This window comes from Manis javanica, chromosome X (assembly GCF_040802235.1).
Source record: "Manis javanica isolate MJ-LG chromosome X, MJ_LKY, whole genome shotgun sequence".
Taxonomy (NCBI): domain Eukaryota; kingdom Metazoa; phylum Chordata; class Mammalia; order Pholidota; family Manidae; genus Manis; species Manis javanica.
The window spans coordinates 99670169-99691633 of NC_133174.1; the positions used below are offsets into that span (position 1 = coordinate 99670169).

The 21465-nt window shown below is 34.0% G+C and overlaps 1 protein-coding gene across 2 annotated transcripts in view; it reads left to right on the top strand.

The window, feature by feature from the left end:
• The window catches only part of COL4A5 (collagen type IV alpha 5 chain), a 220644-nt gene that overhangs the window by 119895 nt on the left and 79284 nt on the right, over positions 1-21465 (top strand). For both annotated transcript variants that reach the window (XM_073227300.1, XM_017674621.3), the window contains 15 exons: positions 2483-2536; positions 2887-2913; positions 4800-4880; positions 6636-6698; positions 8352-8387; positions 8476-8517; positions 8677-8769; positions 9973-10026; positions 10121-10177; positions 10439-10483; positions 11953-12006; positions 12664-12705; positions 14694-14826; positions 15929-16102; positions 16448-16531. In XM_073227300.1, coding sequence (XP_073083401.1) covers positions 2483-2536; positions 2887-2913; positions 4800-4880; positions 6636-6698; positions 8352-8387; positions 8476-8517; positions 8677-8769; positions 9973-10026; positions 10121-10177; positions 10439-10483; positions 11953-12006; positions 12664-12705; positions 14694-14826; positions 15929-16102; positions 16448-16531 — 1039 coding nt within the window. The remainder of the gene's footprint in view (positions 1-2482; positions 2537-2886; positions 2914-4799; positions 4881-6635; positions 6699-8351; positions 8388-8475; positions 8518-8676; positions 8770-9972; positions 10027-10120; positions 10178-10438; positions 10484-11952; positions 12007-12663; positions 12706-14693; positions 14827-15928; positions 16103-16447; positions 16532-21465) is intronic.

A 21465-nucleotide genomic window follows, 5' to 3' on the forward strand; every position in this document is an offset into this window, starting at 1 on the left:
TTCTTGCTTCCACTGTCATCTATTAATTGACCACCTATGAGTGGGTTTATTTCTGGGCTCTCTGTTCTGTTCCATTGATCTATGTGTCCATTCTTGTGCCACTACAGTACTGTTTTAATTACTGTGAATACTTAATGTTTAAAATTATTTTTACCTTCCTAATAATTTCCTTAAGAGAAATCCTCAAAGTCTATATGTAATACAGCATATCAGTTTTTACTATAAACTATTAGTATGGAACTTAGAACTCTTCTCTGTCAATGAAAATAATGTTAACAATTTAGAAGAAAAAATAAAACTTTACATATGACAGGCTTTTTTTCCTGACCCACTTTTCTTGTCTTTCGTCAACTGTTTCAATTTAATATAAAGTGTTAGCAAGATAAAAGTGAGGAAATTTTGCTCTTTTTGAAACCTTACATATTATACCCTCTGTTCTTATTCTTGCACTTTTATCCTTTTCCTATAGGTTAATGCAATATCTTATAATTTTCTGTATAGCCTTTTGGCATTTTCCATTTTGCATATGATATTCTGAAATAACCCTAAATTGGTTTAATGAATGGCATATGTCAGATTTTATACTAGGTCATATATTTAAAACTATTTGAATAAAACTATTTTGCATTCTGAAGGCCCTATTTTGTGATAATTATTATATTGTATACTTAAAGGCAATAAAATTTGAGCTGGGGACCCCTTACAGTGATAGAACCAATGTGGAGTTAGTTTGCATGGCACATTGCATGTTAAAGTGGGCTACATCCTTGTGCCTATTCTAATTATTTGTTTATTGCCAGCATGCCTTGAGCTAGACTACTAGCCAAGGTTTTATTTGAAGACCAAATGAATCTACAGTGAGTATAGTATGCTATACAATTAAAGGAATTTTTCTTTCTTTTTGTAGAGCAGTACCTTACCAGATCTCACAATTACTTTCTGTGTGAGGTCCACAATTATGTTAGCAGCAAATTTTTTTATTAAGGCATCATTGATATACACTCTTATGAAGGTTTCACATGAAAAACATTGTGGTTACTACATTCACCCATATTATCAAGTTGCCCCCATACCCCGTTGAAGTCACTGTCCATCAGTGTAGTAAGATGCCACAGAGTCAGTACTTGTCTTCTCTGTGCTACACTGTCTTTCCCATGACCCTTGCCCACACTGTGTATACCAGTCATAATACCCCTCCATCCCCTTCTCCCTCCCTCCCCACCCACACTCCTACACCCCTCCCCTTTGGTAACCACTAGTCCCTTCTTGGAATCTGTGAGTCTGCTGCTGCTTTATTCCATCAGTTTGCTTCAACATTATACTCCACAAATGAGGGAAATCATTTGGTACTTGTCTTTCTCTGCCTGGCTTATTTCACTGAGCATAATATCCTCCATCTCCATCCATATTGTTGCAAATGGTAGGATTTGTTTTCTTCTTATGGCTGAATAGTATTCCATTGTGTATATGTACCACCTCTTCTTTATCCATCCATCTACTGATGGACACTTAGATTGCTTCCGTATCTTAGCTATTGTAAGTAGTGCTGTTAGCAGCAAATTTTTAAAAATAGATTTATTATGTATACTTTTAGATGAAATGGTTTCTTATATTTCTTACTGTGTAACTAATAGAATGAACCTTAGAGATGAGCCAGAATATATGGGTCCTTTTATTTTCTGTCTTCTAAACTTGATGCACAGACCACTTTCTTTCTCTCTGAGTCTACTTTTTTCATGTGTAGAAAATGGAGGAGAGAGGGATATTGGACAATAACTCAAAAGCACACAGCTGTAATAATTTTACTCCTAAGCTTCTGACAAGAATGTTGCTAGATTACTATGGCATTTACGTAGCAGAAAGGAAGCTGCATTGGAGTTCTTCTACAGCAATTTTAGCTTTTGTTTTCTAAACCAAATGTCCATATTAGTAATTTACAATAGTGAGTGAGAAAAATTGGGTGGCTAGAAAACATAATGACCTGCAATTGCTAGAACTATTGCTATTATTGTCTTCTTGGTGATATTAATGACATTCTTTCTTACCATCTTTTCCTCTTTACAAAAATAATTTGAAGTAGTTTACAATAAAAAGATGTAATAGGGCAGTTAAACTAAGAATCTATATAATAAATGGGCAGGAAATTGGTATAAATCATTAACTATTAAATGTGATGATGGCCAGGAATCTATGGTGTGATTGTCTCAAAATGGATTTGTCAGAAGAAAATGACTGAAGTAGAAAATTTTTTCCTTTATTTCTGATTGGGATTGATGAGTAGGGATAAAATTATCTTAGAAGGTTGAATTGGTATGGATAGTTGATATTAAAGTAATTGGAAAGTGACGGCTAATGAATTTTTGGCAAGCTGGCATGTTTCAAAATGGCTTTTATAGAAATCTTTTAAATACATCATTGTTTGTTGGTATATATATGCTTTGTTTCTTGTTTCTCCATGCTCTTTATTTTTAACTCCTTCTAGGGAGAACATGGATTTCCAGGCAGCCCCGGTTTTCCTGGTTTACAGGGTCCTCCAGTAAGTTATAAAATTTGGGATTATAATGAACAGAGGAATTGACAGAAGCAGCAGAAGTGTAGAAAGCAAGGTCAATGCATTCATGTAGAACAAATTAGTACATTTTTAAGTAGTAAAATAGAAAAGGATTTTTCCAAAAAGTTGGCAGTATAGTTCTCTACTGGGTAAAAGCAAGGATTGTATGGTATTTAATATAAATGTCATTTCTAAATATCTTAAGATACATTGTACTCAGAATGACCCTGCAATAGTCTATTCAATTTGGACTTTATTTGGAAAATATTGTGTTCTTTTGCTTGCTCTGCTCTCATATATATATATAAAATAATCCCCTTTCTTTTTAATAATAGGGACCTCCTGGAATCCCAGGTATGAAGGTAAGTATCTCAGGCTGGGAAGATAAACATTTTGAATAAGATATTTGGAAAGCCTGCAACTTCAGTCAGATAATTTCTGTAACTTTTGTCTTAAAATGCATGCTTCGAGAAGTTGTACAGGTGCACACTTATAAGCACTCCTTAAGTGGTCTCCTTTGTTCCTGTGGCCTTAAATACCTTCTGTGTGCTGAACACTTGTAAATGTGTATATCAGGCTCAAATTTCTTTTCTGATACTGTCAGTCTTCATTACATTTTGATATCGTTGACCTCCTGCTCCCTCGAAAAATACTTCTTTTTCCCCTGGCTTCTGTGGCACTGTCCCTTCCTGATTTTTCTTCTGCATCTCTGGTCATTCCAGTCTTCTATGCCAGCTTATTCTGATTCTGTTTAGCAGGTATCAGGACACAGTCCTGACTCCTTCTCTGTTATGCCTAACAAATATTATTAATGTTTGTACTATTGATCATTTGTAGTTACTGAATACCTACATTTATATCCCTAAAACAGTCATTTCTTCTGAGTCATATGCATGTATTAAACTTCCTCCCTGACATGTCCACTCAAATATCCAGACATTTAAATCAACATGTTCAAAGTTAACTCAGACCCCAAAGTAAATCTCTTCCTCCTTCTGGCTTCCCCATCTCTAAAATTTGCACCACTATATGTTATGTATACATTTATATGAGCCCCAAACCTGAGAGTTAGTGTTTATATCTTCTATTCATTCCATTCTATCACTAAATTGTGTTAAAGTTGCCTATAAAATATATTTTAAATTCATCCATTTTTCTTCATGTCCACTGCCACCACCCTAAACTATAATGTCTTATCTGGACTACTGTAATGGCAACTTAGTCTCTTTTTTCTCTACTTCCCCCTTACCTCCCAGCCTGGTTTGTTCTTTACAAAGCAGACAAAAATGACCTTTTATAAATGTAATCAATAATTTAATCTCTCTGTTCATACATCTTCAAGGGCTTCCCACTGCATTTAAGATAAAGTTCACATTCTTTTCCATGGCTTCTAAGACGTGCGTGTTCTGGTCTCTGCCCACATTTCTCACCTTATCTTTAAATCACTTTTCTCTTGGCTCATGCATTAAGTTATTTGAATGTGCCAAACTCTTCCCTTTTGGGGTCCTTTGTGCATGCTACATGTACATACCTAACACTCTTCCCCCACCTTCACTTGGCAAACTCATTATTATCTTTTAAATCTTAGCCTGAATGTTACCTTCACAGATTGCCTTTCTCTGACTACCCAAACTGATTTCCTCTACTATTTGTATTTTTAATTGAAATATATTTGACATATATAATATTGTGTAAATTTAAGGCATGCAACATGTTAATTTGATGCATTTATGTATTATAATATGATTGCCATTTTAATGCTACTAGCAGCTCTATCATGTCACACACTTATCATTTCTTTTTAGTCCTCCACTATTTCTTTATCATGTACCATGTTATTTTTCTTCACAGACCTTAGCGGAACATTTTGTCATCTTCTTTACATGTTACAGTCTGCATTTCTCTGGTATATTGTTAGCACCTTGAGAAAAAAGCCATGTTTATCTTCTTCATTACTGAGTATCCTTAGCCTAACACAATTCTTGGCAAACATTCATATTTAATAAATATTTTTTAGTGAATGAGTAACCAAAGGTACCACAGTTCTTAATAAATCAACTGTACTTCAGTGTACTCTGGCCACTTCATTTCCCTTTAAAAGGTAAATTTATTCATGTTAATTACTGAGATCACCTAATCTTCCAGGACATTTATGTGACAAATTGAATTTTCAGATCATTTTTGTGCCCTTGCCAGTTTTCATGTGTCATAACTGTTAATTAAAACTTCCACTGATGGTTTCTTTCAGGGAGAACCAGGTAGTATAATTATGTCATCACTGCCAGGACCAAAGGGTAATCCAGGATATCCAGGTCCTCCTGGAATACAAGTAAGCATCCAGTGACTTTCTTCATTGCTGCATTGGTTAAATCAGATTCCAGTATCACTTTTTTCTCCTCAGCCTTTAGTACCCTCTATTAAGTTATACAAATTATCACCTGAAGTTTGACAGTCATTGCATGTCATTGCATGTACATTGTACCTGAAAATAAAAGCAGCCTGGGCTAGAGAGAATTTTCAGAAGCAATACCTTTGTCCTTTTACGTTTCTATCCAGTTTCTATGGAGATTTTGGTTTTTGGGTTTGGCAACAGAAGTACGTTTCTATATCCTTATTCTTGTGCTGTGTGGATCAGTAGGGTGGTAGGAGTAATCCTGATAATTGTAAGTGGCGTGATTATACAACGGAAATCATAGGTGTCCCATTTAAGATATCAGAAGAAGTCATTTGTAAAACTGTTATGCATAATATCTGAATATATTTTGAAGGCTGAAGGAATAAAATTTATGCATGATGAACATCAAGTACAATCAAGAAAAAAAGATATGTTAGCTTACAGTTAACACACATAGAGACAGCAATAACATTTGAGTATGTATGGATTAAGAAGCCAATTTCTTGAGGTTTAAATTTCACAAGGATTGATCCCTTTGCCAGAAATAAAAATCAGTACTTTCTAATATTTGATCACTAAGATACAATGTCGGGGACCTTTTTCATTAACTGCCTTCTCATTCCATACTTGACATCACTCATCCATATGCTCTTAAGTACTGTCAATCTTGTCTTTTATCTTTCACAAATCTTTATTATGTAGTATTTAAAAATACAGCAGAATACATGCAAAATGTATGTACATTATGAAGCTTAACTACAAATGAAAACCTATGAACCCCAAACAACATTTAAGAACTAGAACATTACAGATAATTTTGAATCAACCTGTGGTTTCCTTGTGCGCTCTATTATTGCACTCTCAAATATAACTACCATCCTGAGTTTTCCATTTCTTCTTAAAAAATAGTTTTATTACATATACATATTTTTTTAAACAAGAGTATTTAATTTGAAAAATAATGTGTTTATGTAGTTTTCTGCAATTGTTTCTATTTGATATAAGACTCATCCATATTATTGTATGTGGCTGTAATTTCATTCAGTTTCACTTCCATATAACATTCCATTATGTAAACATACCACAACTTATTGTTTCTCTGATTTTTTTTGTTGGGAATTTGGGCTGTTTAGGGATTTTTTTAATTTATAAACAATTCAGGATTTATCCCTAGATATAGAATTGCTAGATTTCAAGGCAGTCAGCTTTTCAACATTTTAAGATCCAAATTGTGTTCCACTGTAGTTACATCATTCCCTTATCTTTTGTCCCAGTTATTCTTTCTTCCTTCTTTAATTTTATTTTTCATTTTAAAATTAGAGAATCCACCTTGAATCTAATAGACTTTCTCTTCCCATTTCCAACATAAAACCCCCACTAAATGCCCATCTTTGTTGCCTTATTTTGTGAAACTTCCTTACTGTGTGTTTGTCCAACCTTTGTTATCTACCACTGTAAAATAGACATTTCCTACAAGTTGCATCCATTCTGTTTAGTTGAATTGCTTTATAGTTGCTTAATCCCTTTATTCTTACACATTTTGAATTTATGCTTCTAATATTGTACAATTATAGGTTTGTAGAGCCAAATTCTGGCAATTACTTAAGTTTAAATTTCATCCATTTAGTTTTTGTATGACAAAGGAAAGGGTTTTTTTCCTCATCCTTTTCTTTACTTCCTCTTTAACAGGGCCCAGCTGGTCCCACTGGTTTACCAGGGCCAGTTGGTCCACGAGGACCACCAGGTTTGATGGTAAGCTTGTTTCTGTAATTTTATTTCTCCTCCTTTTCATTTCTTCCACAAATATGAAAATTATGTAGTTACTTGAAAGTATAATGCATTTGCAATGTTTATAAGCTATAATTTTCTTATTTACAGGAAATTGTGCAATGTTACTGTGAACAATATATAGGCTAAGTTAATAACTCCATTTCATAGATGGAAAAAATGAGGTACACAAAGGGAAAGATTTAAAATACTTTGTTGTTTACCTCTTGATGTGTCAGTGTTGAAGTTGATTCTGGCCATCTCATGAAGCTTTCTAGGGCAGTTCTCTAGTCGCTTGATGAACTATGTTTTCTCAAACATATTATCTGTTGAAGAGGAATAAAAACAGATATTCACAGAAATTATCAGCTCTCGTTCCTTAGGGGCCTATGACAAAACAGTAGGATTGGTGAGGGTAGTGAATCACTCCACAATGGGATGAAGATTTGTGTACCCCAGGAAAGAAACAAAAACTTCCAAAGACCCTGAATGTGCAACCAGTGCTCTTGCCTTACTACCTCTCTGGTCACTTGTATCATCTTCTCTAATAAATTCTAAGTATTTTTATCCTGAAATACTTAGATTTCATTCAAGTCATATTTTGGATTTAGAGCTTTCCTGTTACCCTCTTAACTGGGCAAGAAAATTGTACTTCAGTCAAAATAATTTTTCATGTGCCAGTCTCTCTCTATCTACCATATATTTAAGTGACAGTTTTCATTATACCTTTATAGATTGCACATTTTTGTTTGTGACAATTGGTCCTCTATTCTTGTACACAGAAATACATTTGGTAAATACTAGAAGAATCCACCAGAAAAGATTGTGATTTCTGCTTTCCTGGAAATCTTTGGGGGAGAGGATTAGAAAACCCCTTTGTTTAGTTTGTTTTAGTTGTAGACATCCTGCAAAGCCTGAGATTCTGGACGATCACAATTTTTCCTAACTCTGTTGTGACAATATCAGTACACCCTAGCTAGGTGTGTTGTTACGCTTTGAATTTCCTTAACTCTTGTAGACACATAACTGTTTCACTCTGTACTTCTGAATATCCCTTCAGTTAACCCTCATTAAACAGGTGAAGCAAACTCTTAGAAATACCACCAAGGTACAATATGTAACTAAATAGGTCCATTGAGAGCAGCAGGTGTACTTGGGTAGACAAAACTTGGGTCTATTTAACTTTTCAAACCTTAAAACATTCTCAAATATACAAAGTCAGATGACATAAAAATAAAAACTGGCCTTAAAAGGTAAACACATGCTTTTTAGAACTAGAGAATTAATTGCCTTATGGTACCTAAATTTACCTATAATTCTGATATGAGAAATTTGATTTGTTTGTTGAGTCTAACTTTTGTATTGAATTTTGACCCTGGTGCTACCCCTCTGCCTCTGCCCACACTTGCATTTCTTCCCCTGCCCACTTGTATCCTGTCACAAGAAGTCTCCATATTCATCTAGTTTGTTTAAATCAATTTAAATGTGTGTCTCTGACTAGAAAGCAATGAGAAAAAAACACAGGAAAATGTTATTTTGAAGGACTTTCTCAGTCCTCACTTTTTATGAAGCTAAATAATTTGTATTAGCTTTATTAATATGATACTTTTTTCCCTTTTCTGTGTTTTCTATTCTTAGGGTCCTCCTGGTCCACCAGGACTTCCAGGACCAAAGGTAATTTTTTTCCCTTTACATCTTTTATTTGGTATGGATTCTTTTTGTTATTGTCAGTGAGATTTTAAACTGAAACTTCTCTCTTCAGGGTAATATGGGCTTAAATTTCCAGGGACCCAAGGGTGAAAAGGTGAGTAAAGGAAAAGGTTGATTATTCAGCCCCCAGTTTTCTCCTTTCCTAGTCATTTGAACTTGTCTTTTGGCTTCTTGCAACTGACTTAGCTTACATGTTATATTGCTGTCTGTGTAAATTATGAAATACCACTTTTTTATTTTATCTTGCAAACAGGGTGAGCAAGGTCTTCAGGGCCCTCCTGGGCCACCTGGGCAGATCAGTGAACAGAAAAGACCAATTGATGTAGAGTTTCAGAAAGGAGATCAGGTGAGTATGTAGAAAGGAAATCTATGAACTTCTTGCTATAAAAGTGGCATTCCATTAAAATGCATTATAAGCTGGAATATAGTTATATGTGAGGGTATTGTAAAAATATGAGGATGTGAGATAATTAAATTTTTAAAAGAGCTTTATTGAGATGTAATTTATATACCATATTGTTTACCCATTGAAAGTATACAATTCCATTTTTTTAGTATATTCACTAGATAGGAACATCATCACTATAATCTAAGTTTAGAACATTCCTGTCAGCTACCTCTAAAAACCCCATACCTACCTATAAGTTGTCACTCCTCATTTCTCACCAAACTCTCCAACCCTACACAGCCAATAATCTGTGTTTTGGCTCTGTAGATTTGCCTATTCTGGACATTTTGTATAAATGGAATGTGTCTGGCTTCTTTTACTTAGTGTAATGTTTTCAAGTTGTAGCATGTATCAGTACTTCATTCCTTTTTATGGCAGAATAGTGTTCCTTTGTGTATATATTCCACAGTTCATTTATCCATTCATGAGATGAAAATTTGGATTGTTTCCATTTTGGCTATTATGCATAATGCATTCATATACAAAATTAGGTCACAGTAAGATAGGTTATCATTGTTTTAGATGACTGTTTTCTCTACATTTTACTGATATGCAAGAAGAAAGACCATGTTACTCTAAAACCCTGTTGTGTTTAGAAATAATTATCTGATACCTTTTTTCCACTAGAGTAAATGAAGTTATTAAACACATCTTTTATAGCACAGTGGCCCACCCTGTAACAGAGTGTGTGCACTGTTGTTTTACTTAAATGTTAATAAGAAAGTAAAGAATAAAGGACAAATTGTGTTGAAACTCTACAGTCATCTATATGGATTGAGCCATTTAATTCTCTGCCAAAATATATCCAAATCTAGTTTTTTATAAAATATTTTATAAGAATAAAAAATAATTAATACTTTAATCTTAAGTATTGTCTTGTTATTTATGTCAAAACTTGGCTTGTACATAAACTAGAAATTAACTGAAGTGAACAAAGATGGCTCTAGGTTCTTCTGCCTAGCAGATTTCAACTTTGAACTAGAAATATCCTATTATCTTTGCTTATACTGCATGAGCCTATATTCAGCTTGTTAAAAGTGTTCCTAGCTAGCTCTAGCATTAACAGTATTAATATTGTTTTCCCTTCCCCTACTACTACAGGGACCTCCTGGTGACCAAGGTCCTCCTGGACCTCCAGGGATACGTGGTCCTCCAGTAAGTTATCTAAAATTCTTTAGCATCATTAAATGTAAATTGGTATTGGTACATAGTACTCCAAGAACATGTAAAACTACTTTTATGTGTACAGGGTCCTCCAGGTGGTATGAAAGGCGAAAAGGGTGAACAAGGAGAACCTGGCAAAAGAGTAAGTGCTATGAGTACTAATACTCTTTGCAAAATATTTTAAATATATGTGTGTATAAAAATAAAATATTTTATTCTTTCCTTTTAAGTCCTATTTTCATTGCTTCAGAATGTCATGATTGACATATTCATTTATTATAATATTGAAGTCTAAAAATTCTGCTTAATGTAGTCCAAGGCAGCAGTAAAGCTTGTTATATTCTGTAACTTCACGCTTCCTAAATAACAAATTTATATTTTTGCATTTCTTTAAATTCCATAGGGTAAACCAGGAAAAGATGGAGAGAATGGCCAACCAGGAATTCCTGTGAGTAGTCAAAGTCCATCACTCACCCACACACAAAATGGCTATACTTGGACATGGTGGTAGAGAAGCAGGTTGGCAAAAAAGCTGGGTTTGAAAATACTTTAAATGAATGGAAATTATCCTTTCTCTTTTGAATATGAATTTGAAATTCCTCTGCTTTCTAAGTCAGATTTTAAGTCATTTATTGAGATATAATTTGTACACAGTAAAATGACCCATTTTTAGTGTACAGTCTGTATGTTTTGATGAACATGTATAATTGTGTAACCAACTGCATAATAAAAAACAGTTCCATCACCCTCAAAAGTTCCCCCATGCTCTTTTGTAGTCATCTCCTTCCCTCCCCCACTCCTAAAATCCCTGCCAAGAACTACTCTATACTCCATACTTGTATTCCTTTTTATTGCTGAATAGTATTTGATTGTATAGATGTACCACAGTTTGTTTATCCATTTACCCACTGAAGGATATTTTAGTTGTTTCTGGTTTGGGCCATTATGATTTAAACTGCTAAAAATACCCACAAACAATTCTTTGTGTCAACATAAATTTTTTCAGTGAAAGTTTTAAAAACTAATTCCTACCAAAAAAGGGGGAAAATAAAAACATGCAAGTCCAAGAGCATTGTTTGAAGCAGCCTCAGTATCAAGAGTATTCACAATAGCTGTTAAAGGAGGTTTTCAAGGACAGATAGAAAACTTGATGAAATTTGGAGACCATTCTGAAGGAAAGGGATAATTCGTAACAAGATTTGGAAGTTGGAAGTAATAAAGTGAGATAACTTGTTTTCCAGATGATTTTGCTAAATAGGCATTCCTCAATTTACAAATTCTAGATTCACAAATGACTTAAACATAGAAAATGGTATAAGGTGAGGTAAATTCAGGGCCTCAGTTCTCGGCTTTTGGAATAATCGGTCTTTGTTTCACAATTTAGGCAGCCATGATGTTCAATAGTTGCCTCTGATTGTTTTCAATAGATATCCCCAGGGAAAAGGCTTTTCTGTTCACACTGGGAGAACTCAAGTGAGGTGAAATAAAGATAGTCTTGCAAGTGGGATCTTTTGGGGAACCACCAGATAGGTCAAATAAAGACAATTCTTTGGGAATAGGTCTTTGAAGAAGCTCCAACACATTCATTCCCCTCTAGTTAGCTGCAAGGCTTCTGGTTTTCACCTTGATTGTGAACTGTTGGTTTCCAAGGCTACTGTGGAGCTGAGGAGGCTTGATTGGAACAGAGCAAGTTAAAAGTCCACAAAGCTCTATGTTCTTACTAAGATTCAGCCTTTTATTTTTTTTCAACAAATGCTTCCTGGGTTGCTGCAAGTTTTGGTAATCTCTACAGTTCTAAAAAAAGTTGACTCTGACCATTTTTGCTGATGTTCTTGTTGCTTTTATGAAGGAGAGAATTTTTGGAGGTCCTGACTCTACCATTCTTGCTGATGTCACTCTGTCCTCTGTGTTTTATAGGGTTTGCCTGGTGATCCTGGATACCCTGGTGAACCAGGAAGGGATGGAGAAAAGGTAAGAATCTTAGTACTTTGAAGTCATTGGTTTTATTCTAGATAACAATACTTTTCTCTCCCAAGGTTGAGTTATAAATGACAAATTTCTAAATGACTAGCTTTTGTATTCAAAACATACTTTGTTTATCCATCTTTTAGTGTTGCTTGTTTTTCTTTTATGCCACTTCCTCTAAGTTTTCATTCATTGTCCTAAATCACAATCCATGTTGTAGAAATACATGAATAATTGTTTAACTTTAGCATTTCCATTGTTAAAACTTGGTGCCTTTATTGTGAACATGTATGGGAAAAATTTTTGTTATTCAGAAAGAAGTTTCAGCACTATTTAGTGAGGTCCTCGTACTAAAAAGATTTATAGCTGTGAATTTTAAATGTCTCCACTAAACACTTCCCTTATCCATGCAATTACTGTCTGGAAGTCTATGGTTAATTGATTTGGTCAAGACTGTATAGCTAGTAAGTAAATCTGAGACAATTATCACAGTCTTCCTAGGCTAAGCTTGGTTTTGTTTCATTACCTTATGTTGTATTTCTCTTTGAGATCTTTTATTATGGATTTCTGGATCTTTATGAAACTTAGTTATCTGTTATATTTTTGAAGAAATTGATGTTTCAGCATGATTTTTACTAATCTATTTTACATTGTGTTGAACAGGGCCAAAAAGGTGACATTGGCCCAGTTGGACCTCCTGGACTTGTAAGTTTTCTTTTTAAGTTTTCATTTATCAAATCTATTCAAGCATTTTCATTTTTGTGCCTTAATATACTCCAAGAACACAAAATTCTAAGTCATTATCAATTTTTACTGGCTTAAGAGTCTTTACATCTAAAAACTTCAGTGATGTTGACCTCTAAGTCTTTGTGTTGTTCTGCCTATGTATTACTTCTCCATGTTAGAGTTCCAAAATTATGGTACTGGGTTATTTTGCATCATAACTGCTAAATCATTTCTCAAGTAACCAGCAGGTGGTGCAAGTGTTGCTTATAAAAGTTCAATAAAAGACTGTTGGGAAACTAGGGATTGGTCCTTTTTCCCTGCAGAGCTCAAGAGAAAGTTGGATTTGGTCTTAATAGGTTTTCTTAATTTGTAATTGTCTGATTCACACCTCTTTTGTCCCTGAGTGTGTGCTTTCTAGGGGCTTTTAATAACAAACGTAGGAAATTGCTCTATGAAAGAATAATGAGGGGCTTACAGATTTTCTGTCATGTTTACATTCACTATGAAATTTAAGTCAAATTTATTTCCAGTCTTTTTAAGAATAAAATATCATTGTTGCAACTTGACATGTTGGTTTTCCTTTGGTAGAAATTTAGTAAGACTCTTAACTTTAGACTTCATTGAAGCTGCAAAGGTGCAAACGCTGTAAAACCCGTATGTTCAGACATTTGAGTAACACTAATTCAATTGTTTGTCTATAGTGAGTCTCAGATATTGCTACTTAGTACTTTACCAAATCTAATGAGGATATACTTAAAGAAGATCTTAGATAATTTTTATTCACTGTCATTTCAAAATCAGGGTTTTAGTTCTCTAAGAAATAATTTCTTTATAAAATGAGATGATAGAATTTTGATGAACAGACTGTAGTCCTATCCAGTAGCTTGTGCTCCCCTTTAAATTACTATCTCAGTTCTAGGTCCTACAACTTGCAGTCTCTTTTTGCCTGAATATTTGCTGTATCCAATAGAGCCAGGATGAAATATCACACTTTGCCAGTAGGTGTTGATTTGTACCTCAGGCCGATCAGTTTCTTAAACCTGAAGTTATTTATCTTTATAGCTTTATGGGGTTACTTTCTTTATATTTATTTATGTAATATGAAGTTCTTTAGGCACTGAAGTTCTAAGAAGACAGAGAAAGGGAATGATCAGTTGGTTGATTTTAATCAATAAAGCCTTCCTGAAAGAGATAAGTTTTCTTTTTTTTTAGATTAAGAAAGAAATGTGGGATGGTAAAGGGAAAGATTGAGGGAAGACATTATAGATGTTTGGAATGGCGTATTCAAAAGCAAAGACAAGAATGTGCAAGATGCATGAAGTGGTTGTATCAGACCTTACTCACTTAAAAATTCACTGCTTGAAAGAACAGGAAATGAAATAGGTGAGAGTGGTATTGGACGTGAGAAGTGACTTCATGGAGTTCAGGGTTAAAAGTATCAGATGGAGTAAAAAGTAGTGAAGAATTTTGCATCCTTTAACAGTATAGCTAACACTGAAAAACTGGCTTTTGAGGAAGCATATCCTAGCACTAGATTTGGGTTCAAGAGGACAAGCCAGAGTGTTCTTTTCTTTAGATGAAGGAGCTTCTGTTAATCCAAGGTTGAGGTGAAGGTAGTAGCTGGGGCAACAGAAAAAAGGGGGCAAATTTGAGAGACATTTTCAGTAAAGAATTATCAGGCTGAGGTGATTGGAATGAATTGAATGTGAATTATAAGAGACTTCAAAAATATTTCTATCTCTGTAAGCCTGGGGCACAGGTGAGGGTTGTAATATTATTACTGGTATTGAACATTTTCTAGTCAGTTGAAGGATAAGAGTGATATAGAATCTATGTAGTAGTCTTAATGATTTTGTATCTGAGTGATTTGTGAAAACGAAGGCATTGTAATCATATATAGCTGCTGGGTATTTTCTGGAGAACAAGCCTCTTCTGTGAGTTCCTCTTTTTTTTCTTTCATAATAAAGGTCATTCCTAGGCCTGGGACTGGTGTAACTATAGGAGAAAAAGGAAACATTGGGTTACCTGGCATGCCTGGAGAAAAAGGAGAGCGAGGATTTCCTGGAATACAGGGTCCACCTGGCCTTCCTGGACCTCCAGGTAAAAGAGACTGTATTTAATCTCATTGTGTTTAGAGCATTTTTCCTGATCCATGATACAGTATTTAATTAGATTTAACTAGTTCCACAGTGAGCATGGATATGAGTTTTTTTTAATTGACAGGAGTTTCTTAACTCTTACTATATATAGCCTTTCTCAACCAAATTACTCACCTGTACTAAAAAAATAAATAAATAAGTCGAATAGTGCCATTTTTCCCTAAAAAATATCATTTCTACTTTTTATTGTTGATAAATTACACCAAATATTTCTGTGATCTAAAAATTAATCTTTACACTTTTCATGCTCTTACGGAAGGGAATGCTATTCTAATAATGTCTAGTTTTGTAAGATTTCCTATATAAAAATAGTAAATAGCACTGTCTACTTAAAATTCCAGAAACATTTACCTAGAAATCCCCATGGTGATTTTGCTATACCAAAGTAGTACCCTTAATTTATCACAAAATTAGAGATACTAAAAATAAATGAGCTAAGTTGAAAAACCAACAAGAAATAAAACAGGCACAAACAAAATAGATGGCAAAAATAAAAATAAAGGTAAAAATAAAAACAAAATATGAGATAAAGGCAAGAGAATGAACAAATAAAATCAATAAAGAAAAAATTACATATTTATAAATACATTTACAATTTTTAAATTACAAGAAAACTGTAAAACCATATCACTATATTTGAAATTCTAGATGAAGTATACATTCCTCATGAAACAGAAAATATAAATTACTAAAATTGTCTGGAGAAAGTAGGAAACCTAAACAGGTCAATTACTATAGAAGACTTTGAATTGTTAGAGATCTTCATGAAAAAACATTGATTTTATGGGTAGTTTTGTAGAGTTTTATGGATGAATTCTACCAAGTTGCTGAGCAGGTAATTCTCATATTTTGCACTCTATTTCAGAACATTTGTTTTTGAAAGGAAATTCAGTTTAATAGCATTGATACCAAGCCACCAAGAAGATAATACTATAAATAACTATAATTCAATCTCATTTATGAACATGGAAGCAACAATCCTAAATAAAATATTATCAAATCAATCATTGTGATTACTTTAATGTGTTTTTTTTTTATCTTAGGGACTGCAGTTATAGGTCCTCCTGGCCCCCCGGGCTTTCCTGGAGAAAGGGGCCAGAAAGGTGATGAAGGTCCACCTGGAATTTCCATTCCTGGATCTCCTGGACTTGATGGGCAGCCTGGGGCTCCTGGCCTTCCAGGGCCTCCAGGCCCTCCTGGTCCTCACGTTGCTCCTAGTAAGTAAGACTTTTCTTTTGCTAAGTTCTATTGTTGGTTTTTACTTGTTTTCATTTATAAGTGAATCTAGCTGAAGACTGCCATCATTCTTTATGTTTCTGGTATCTAAGAGACTCTACTGCTGCATTGACTTTTGATTTTTGGTGATTCTTTGATGCTTAAATTTGCTCTTCAAATTATCACCAATATTATATCTTTCTTTTGCTTCTAAGTAGTTGTATTATTGCCGAGAAGTAACTGAAAATAGATCTTTTTTCTTTCCTCCTAGCCTGTCAGGCTTTCTTTTTGTTTAGTCTTCCAGATATTTCACGATAACTAGCTTGATATCCTTTATCTTTTCTCAGGTGATAAGATATGTGAAGCAGGCCCTCCAGGGCCTCCAGGATCTCCAGGTGATAGAGGACTCCAAGGAGAACAAGGAGTGAAAGGTTTGATCCCCATATTCATTCTTTCTTTCTTCCAAATCATCAGCAAAATCCCCTATGTCCTCCACCCGACCTCAGCCACTCACTCCCATGGTCATGGTCATACATCAAGACCATCTCATTACCAAGAGTGCAAACTTACATAACATTGGTTTATGAGACCTATTTTCTGACCACTGTATCCTATCCTTCTAGCTCACTACCTCTAATAACCTAACTCCAATATCATTTCAACCTCACTGAGACCTATAGATTATCTTTCAACTTTTTGACACACTTTCCTCCCTCTCAATGTAGCTTAAATGCCCTGATCAATCACTGTAATCAATCCCATGCATAACCCTTGATTCTTTTGCTTTTCCCATACTTCATTGTACTCACTTGGAACAAAAGCATTCCAAATTACCACCTCTTCTGAGCTTGCACCTTCTCTTCTCTCTTCAAACCTGGCACGCTTCCTCTTCTATTCTCATTTTAAGATGCTGACTTTGCTTCCTCCTTCACTGACCAATTGAAGCAATTACAAGATAATTTTCACAGGTTGCCACTACCACATTTACCCACCTGTTTGCATCTGTACCCATATATTCTGCCTTCCTGCCTATTACTGTTATTGTTCCTATCTAAAGTCAATTCTCCTATTTGTACAATAGATTCCATTCCCTCGTGTTTTCCCAAGGATTTTATTCCAGAAATTCTTGTCTGTTGCATATCATCAATTTTTCCCTTTTACTGGATCATTCCTGGCAACATACAAATACACTTTTCTCACCCATCTAAAAAATACCTTATCATAATCCCACTTACCCTGCTAGCTACTGCTCTATTCCTCTGCTTCCATTTGCAGCAAAACTCAAGAATTTTTCTGCTCACTGTGTCTAATACTCTCCTCTCATTTTCTCTTAAACATACTCCATTCAGGATTTTATTTCCCCCCACCCACCACTCATAGATGCTGCTTTTTGTCAAAATCACAAGCAGCCTGTACTGTTAATCCAAATATCAGGTCTCAGTCCTTTTTCATTTGATTTTTCCATTCTTTAAACACTTTCTTCACTTTTCAGTATATTACATGTCCTGTATTTCTTCATACCTCCCTTGTTTATTTTATATATATTACATATAAATATAGATATGTCTCTCTTCTCTCTTTCTTTCTCTCTCTCTCTATATATCTGTATATCTACATAATCTTCCATGTAACTATCATCTACATCAAAATAAGGAACTTTTCCAAGACGCTAGACTCTCTTGTGTCCCCTAGTCAACACTCCCAAAGATAACCACCATTTTATCCTCTATCATACATTAGTTTGCCTAATCTTGAATTTGTACAAATGGAATCATACAGTATAGGCTCTTTTGTATATTGGTTCTTTTGCTCAATATCATATCTATGAGATATATTCAGGTTTTTTTGTGTAGCAATATTCTTTCACTGTTCTTTGATATTTCATTTTATGAAGATACCTAAATATTTATTCTAATATTAATAGATGTTTGACCAGGGGCTATTATGAATAAAGCTGCTTTGAACATTCTTATACTTTTTAAGTAGGACATAAGCATTTTTTCTGTTGTGTATATTAACTGGAAATAGAATTGTTGGGTTATAGGGTAGTACAGGTTTTGTTTCCATAAATGTCACCAAACCATTTTCAAAGTGGTTTATGACTTATTGATGCTGAGACTTCTTCCTCATAGTTTGTATATTCTATTTATAAAGTGCCTATTTTTCCTATTTTTAATTGGGTGATTGGATATATATATATATATCACAACTATTTTCTCCCATTCTATGAATTAATTTTTTACTTGTGTCCTTTCTTGAATGGTAGTTATTAGTTAAAAGAAATCCAATTACAAATGTCCCTTTTATGCTTAGTGTTGATCATGTTCTGTTTTAGAAATCTGTTCTTATCCTAAGGACCTGATGATATTCCTCTGTTTCCTTCTAGAAGCATTATTGTTTTGCATTTCTCATTTTGATCTTTGATGTATCTTTAATTTTTTGTGTATAGTTTGAATCAGTGATCAAAGTTTACTTTTTCCCTTATGGATATCCAATTGATTCAATAACAGTACGAAAGACCACATTTCCCTACTGAACTGTGTTAACACTTTTGTTGTAACTCTTATGAAACTTTATGTATGAGTCTGTTTCTGACCCTTTTCTACTTTGTTCCATTGTTCTATTTGTTTCTCACTATAGTAATGCCAACCTGTCTAAATTATTGTACCTTTATGTGCAAGAATGAAACCGGTCATTTTCTTAGACCACACACAAAAATAAATGCAAAATGGATTAGAGACCTAAATATAAGACCTGAAACCATAAAACTGCTAGAAGAAAATATAGTCAGTAAACTCCTGATATCAGCATTAGTACATTTTTTGTGGTTATGTCTTCCCAGGCAAGGGAAACAAAAGCAAAAATAAATCAGTGGGACTATTTAACTAAAAAGCTTATGCAGAGCAAAGGAAACCATCAACAAAATGACAAGACAGCCTACTGTATGGGAGAATATATTTGCAAACTTTATATCTGATAAGAAGCTAATATCCAAATATATAAAGAACTCATATACCTCAACACCAAAAAAACAAATAATCCAATTTTAAAATGTGGAGAGGAACTGAATAGACAATTCTCCAAAGAAGACATACAGATGGCTAACAGGCACATGAAAAGATGCTCCATATTACTGATCATCAGGGAAATGCAAATCAGAACCATAGTGAGATATTATGTCACACCAGTCAGAATAGCTGATATAAACAAGGCAAGAAATAAAAAGTGTTGGCAAGGATGTGAGAAAAGGGAACCCTCATACACTACTAGTAGGCTTGCAAGTTGATGCAGCCACTGTGGAAAGCAGTATAGAGGTTCCACAAAAAATGAAAAATAGAAATACTATATGACCCAGCAATTCCACTTCAGGGTACCTATGCAAAAAAAGAAAAGAAAAGAAAAGAAATTATTAAATTGAGAAGATATGTACACCCTATGTTTATTGCAGCATTATTTACAATAATAGCCAAGATATGGAGGCAGCCAATGTGCCCAGCAATAAATTAATGGATAAAGAAGATGTGGTATACATACACAATGGAATATTATTTATCCATAAAAAATAAAAAAATATTGCCATCTGCAACAATATGAATGCACCTAGAGGGCATTATGCTAAGTGAAATAAGGCAGAAAAAGATGAATACCATATGATTTCACTTACATGTAGAATCTGAAAAACAAATGAACAAACAAAACTGAAATAGACTCATTAAAACAGAGAAAGGATAATTGGTTACCATGGGAATGGGGTAAAAGGTGAAGAGGATAAAGAGGTACAAACTTTATGAAGTAATTGAGTCACAGGGATTGAAGTATATAATAGGGAATATAGCTCATAATATTGTAATATCTTTGGTGACAGATGATAAACTTATTGTGGTGAGCATTTAGTAATGCATATAATTGATGAATCACTAAGATATTTGAATGAAACCATATATTGTATATAAACTATATTTCAATAAAAAATATTTTGAAAAAAACATGAATTACTGTGGCTTTATAGTAAGTCTTGGCTTACTTTGCATTTCTGTATGCACTTTATATTTTTTACTTTTAAAATTTGTTTTAGAAATTCATTTTATTTCATACTTATTTCATTAACTTTTTAATATTTTTATTGAAGTATAGTTGATATAGAATATTATATTCATTTCAAGTATACAACAAAGTAATCAGATAGTTATATACATTATTAAATCCTTACACAATCTAGTGCAGTTACTGTCTATCGATATAGAAATGCATTACAGGAATATTGACTATATTCTCTATGCTGTACTTTCATCCCTGTGACTAATTTATATTATGATAGAGATTTTTGTGCCTCTTTATCCCCTTCACCTACTTCAACCACTCACCCCAGCCTCTCCTCCATGGTAACCACCAGTCACTTCTCAGTGTCTGGTGCCTGTTTTGTACATTTTATTTTCTTTTGTTTTTAGTTTCCACATATAGGTGAAATCATCTGGTATTTGTCTTTTTCTGCCTGGCTTATATCACTTAGAATAATACTCTCTACATCCATCCATGTTGTTGCAAATGGCAGGATTGTTTTCTTTTTTATGGATCAATATTATTCCATTGTGTGTATGTACCCCCTCTTCTTTATCCATTCATCTATTAATGGACACATTGGTTGCTTCCATATCTTGGCTATTATAAAAAATGTGGCAATAAATATAGGAGTGCATGTATCTTTTCAAATCAGATATTTTGTTTTCTTAAGGTAATTTCCTAGAAGTGGAGTTACTGGGTCATACAGTATTTCTATTTTTAGCTTTTTTGACAAATCTTCATACTCCTTTTGATAGTGGCTGCACCAATTTACATTCCCAACAACAGTGTGGGAGGTTTCCCTTTTCTCCACATCCTTGCCAACACTTGTTATACCTGGTGTTGTTTATATTAGTGTGAGGCGATAATATCATTGTGATTTTGATTTGCACTTCCTTGATGATTAGTGATGTGGATCATCTTTTCATATGCCTATTGGCCATCTGTATTTCTTCTTTGGAGAAATGTTATTACGTTTCCTCTGTCCATTTTTTATTTGGGTTATTTGGTTTTTTGGTGTTGGGGCATATGAGTTCTTTATATGTTTTGGATGTTAACCCCTTATCAGATATATCATTTATGAATATATTCTTGCATACTGCAGGTTACCTTTTTGTTTTGTTGATGGTGTCCTTTGTTCTACAGAGGTTTTTTAGTTTGATGTAAGTCCCGTTTGTTCATTTTTGCTTTTGTTTCCTTTGGGGAGATATATCCAGAAAAAAATTACTCATGCTTATGTTCAAGAGACTTTTGGTTATATTTTCTTCTAAGAGTTTTATGATTTCATGTTTTATATTTAGGTCTT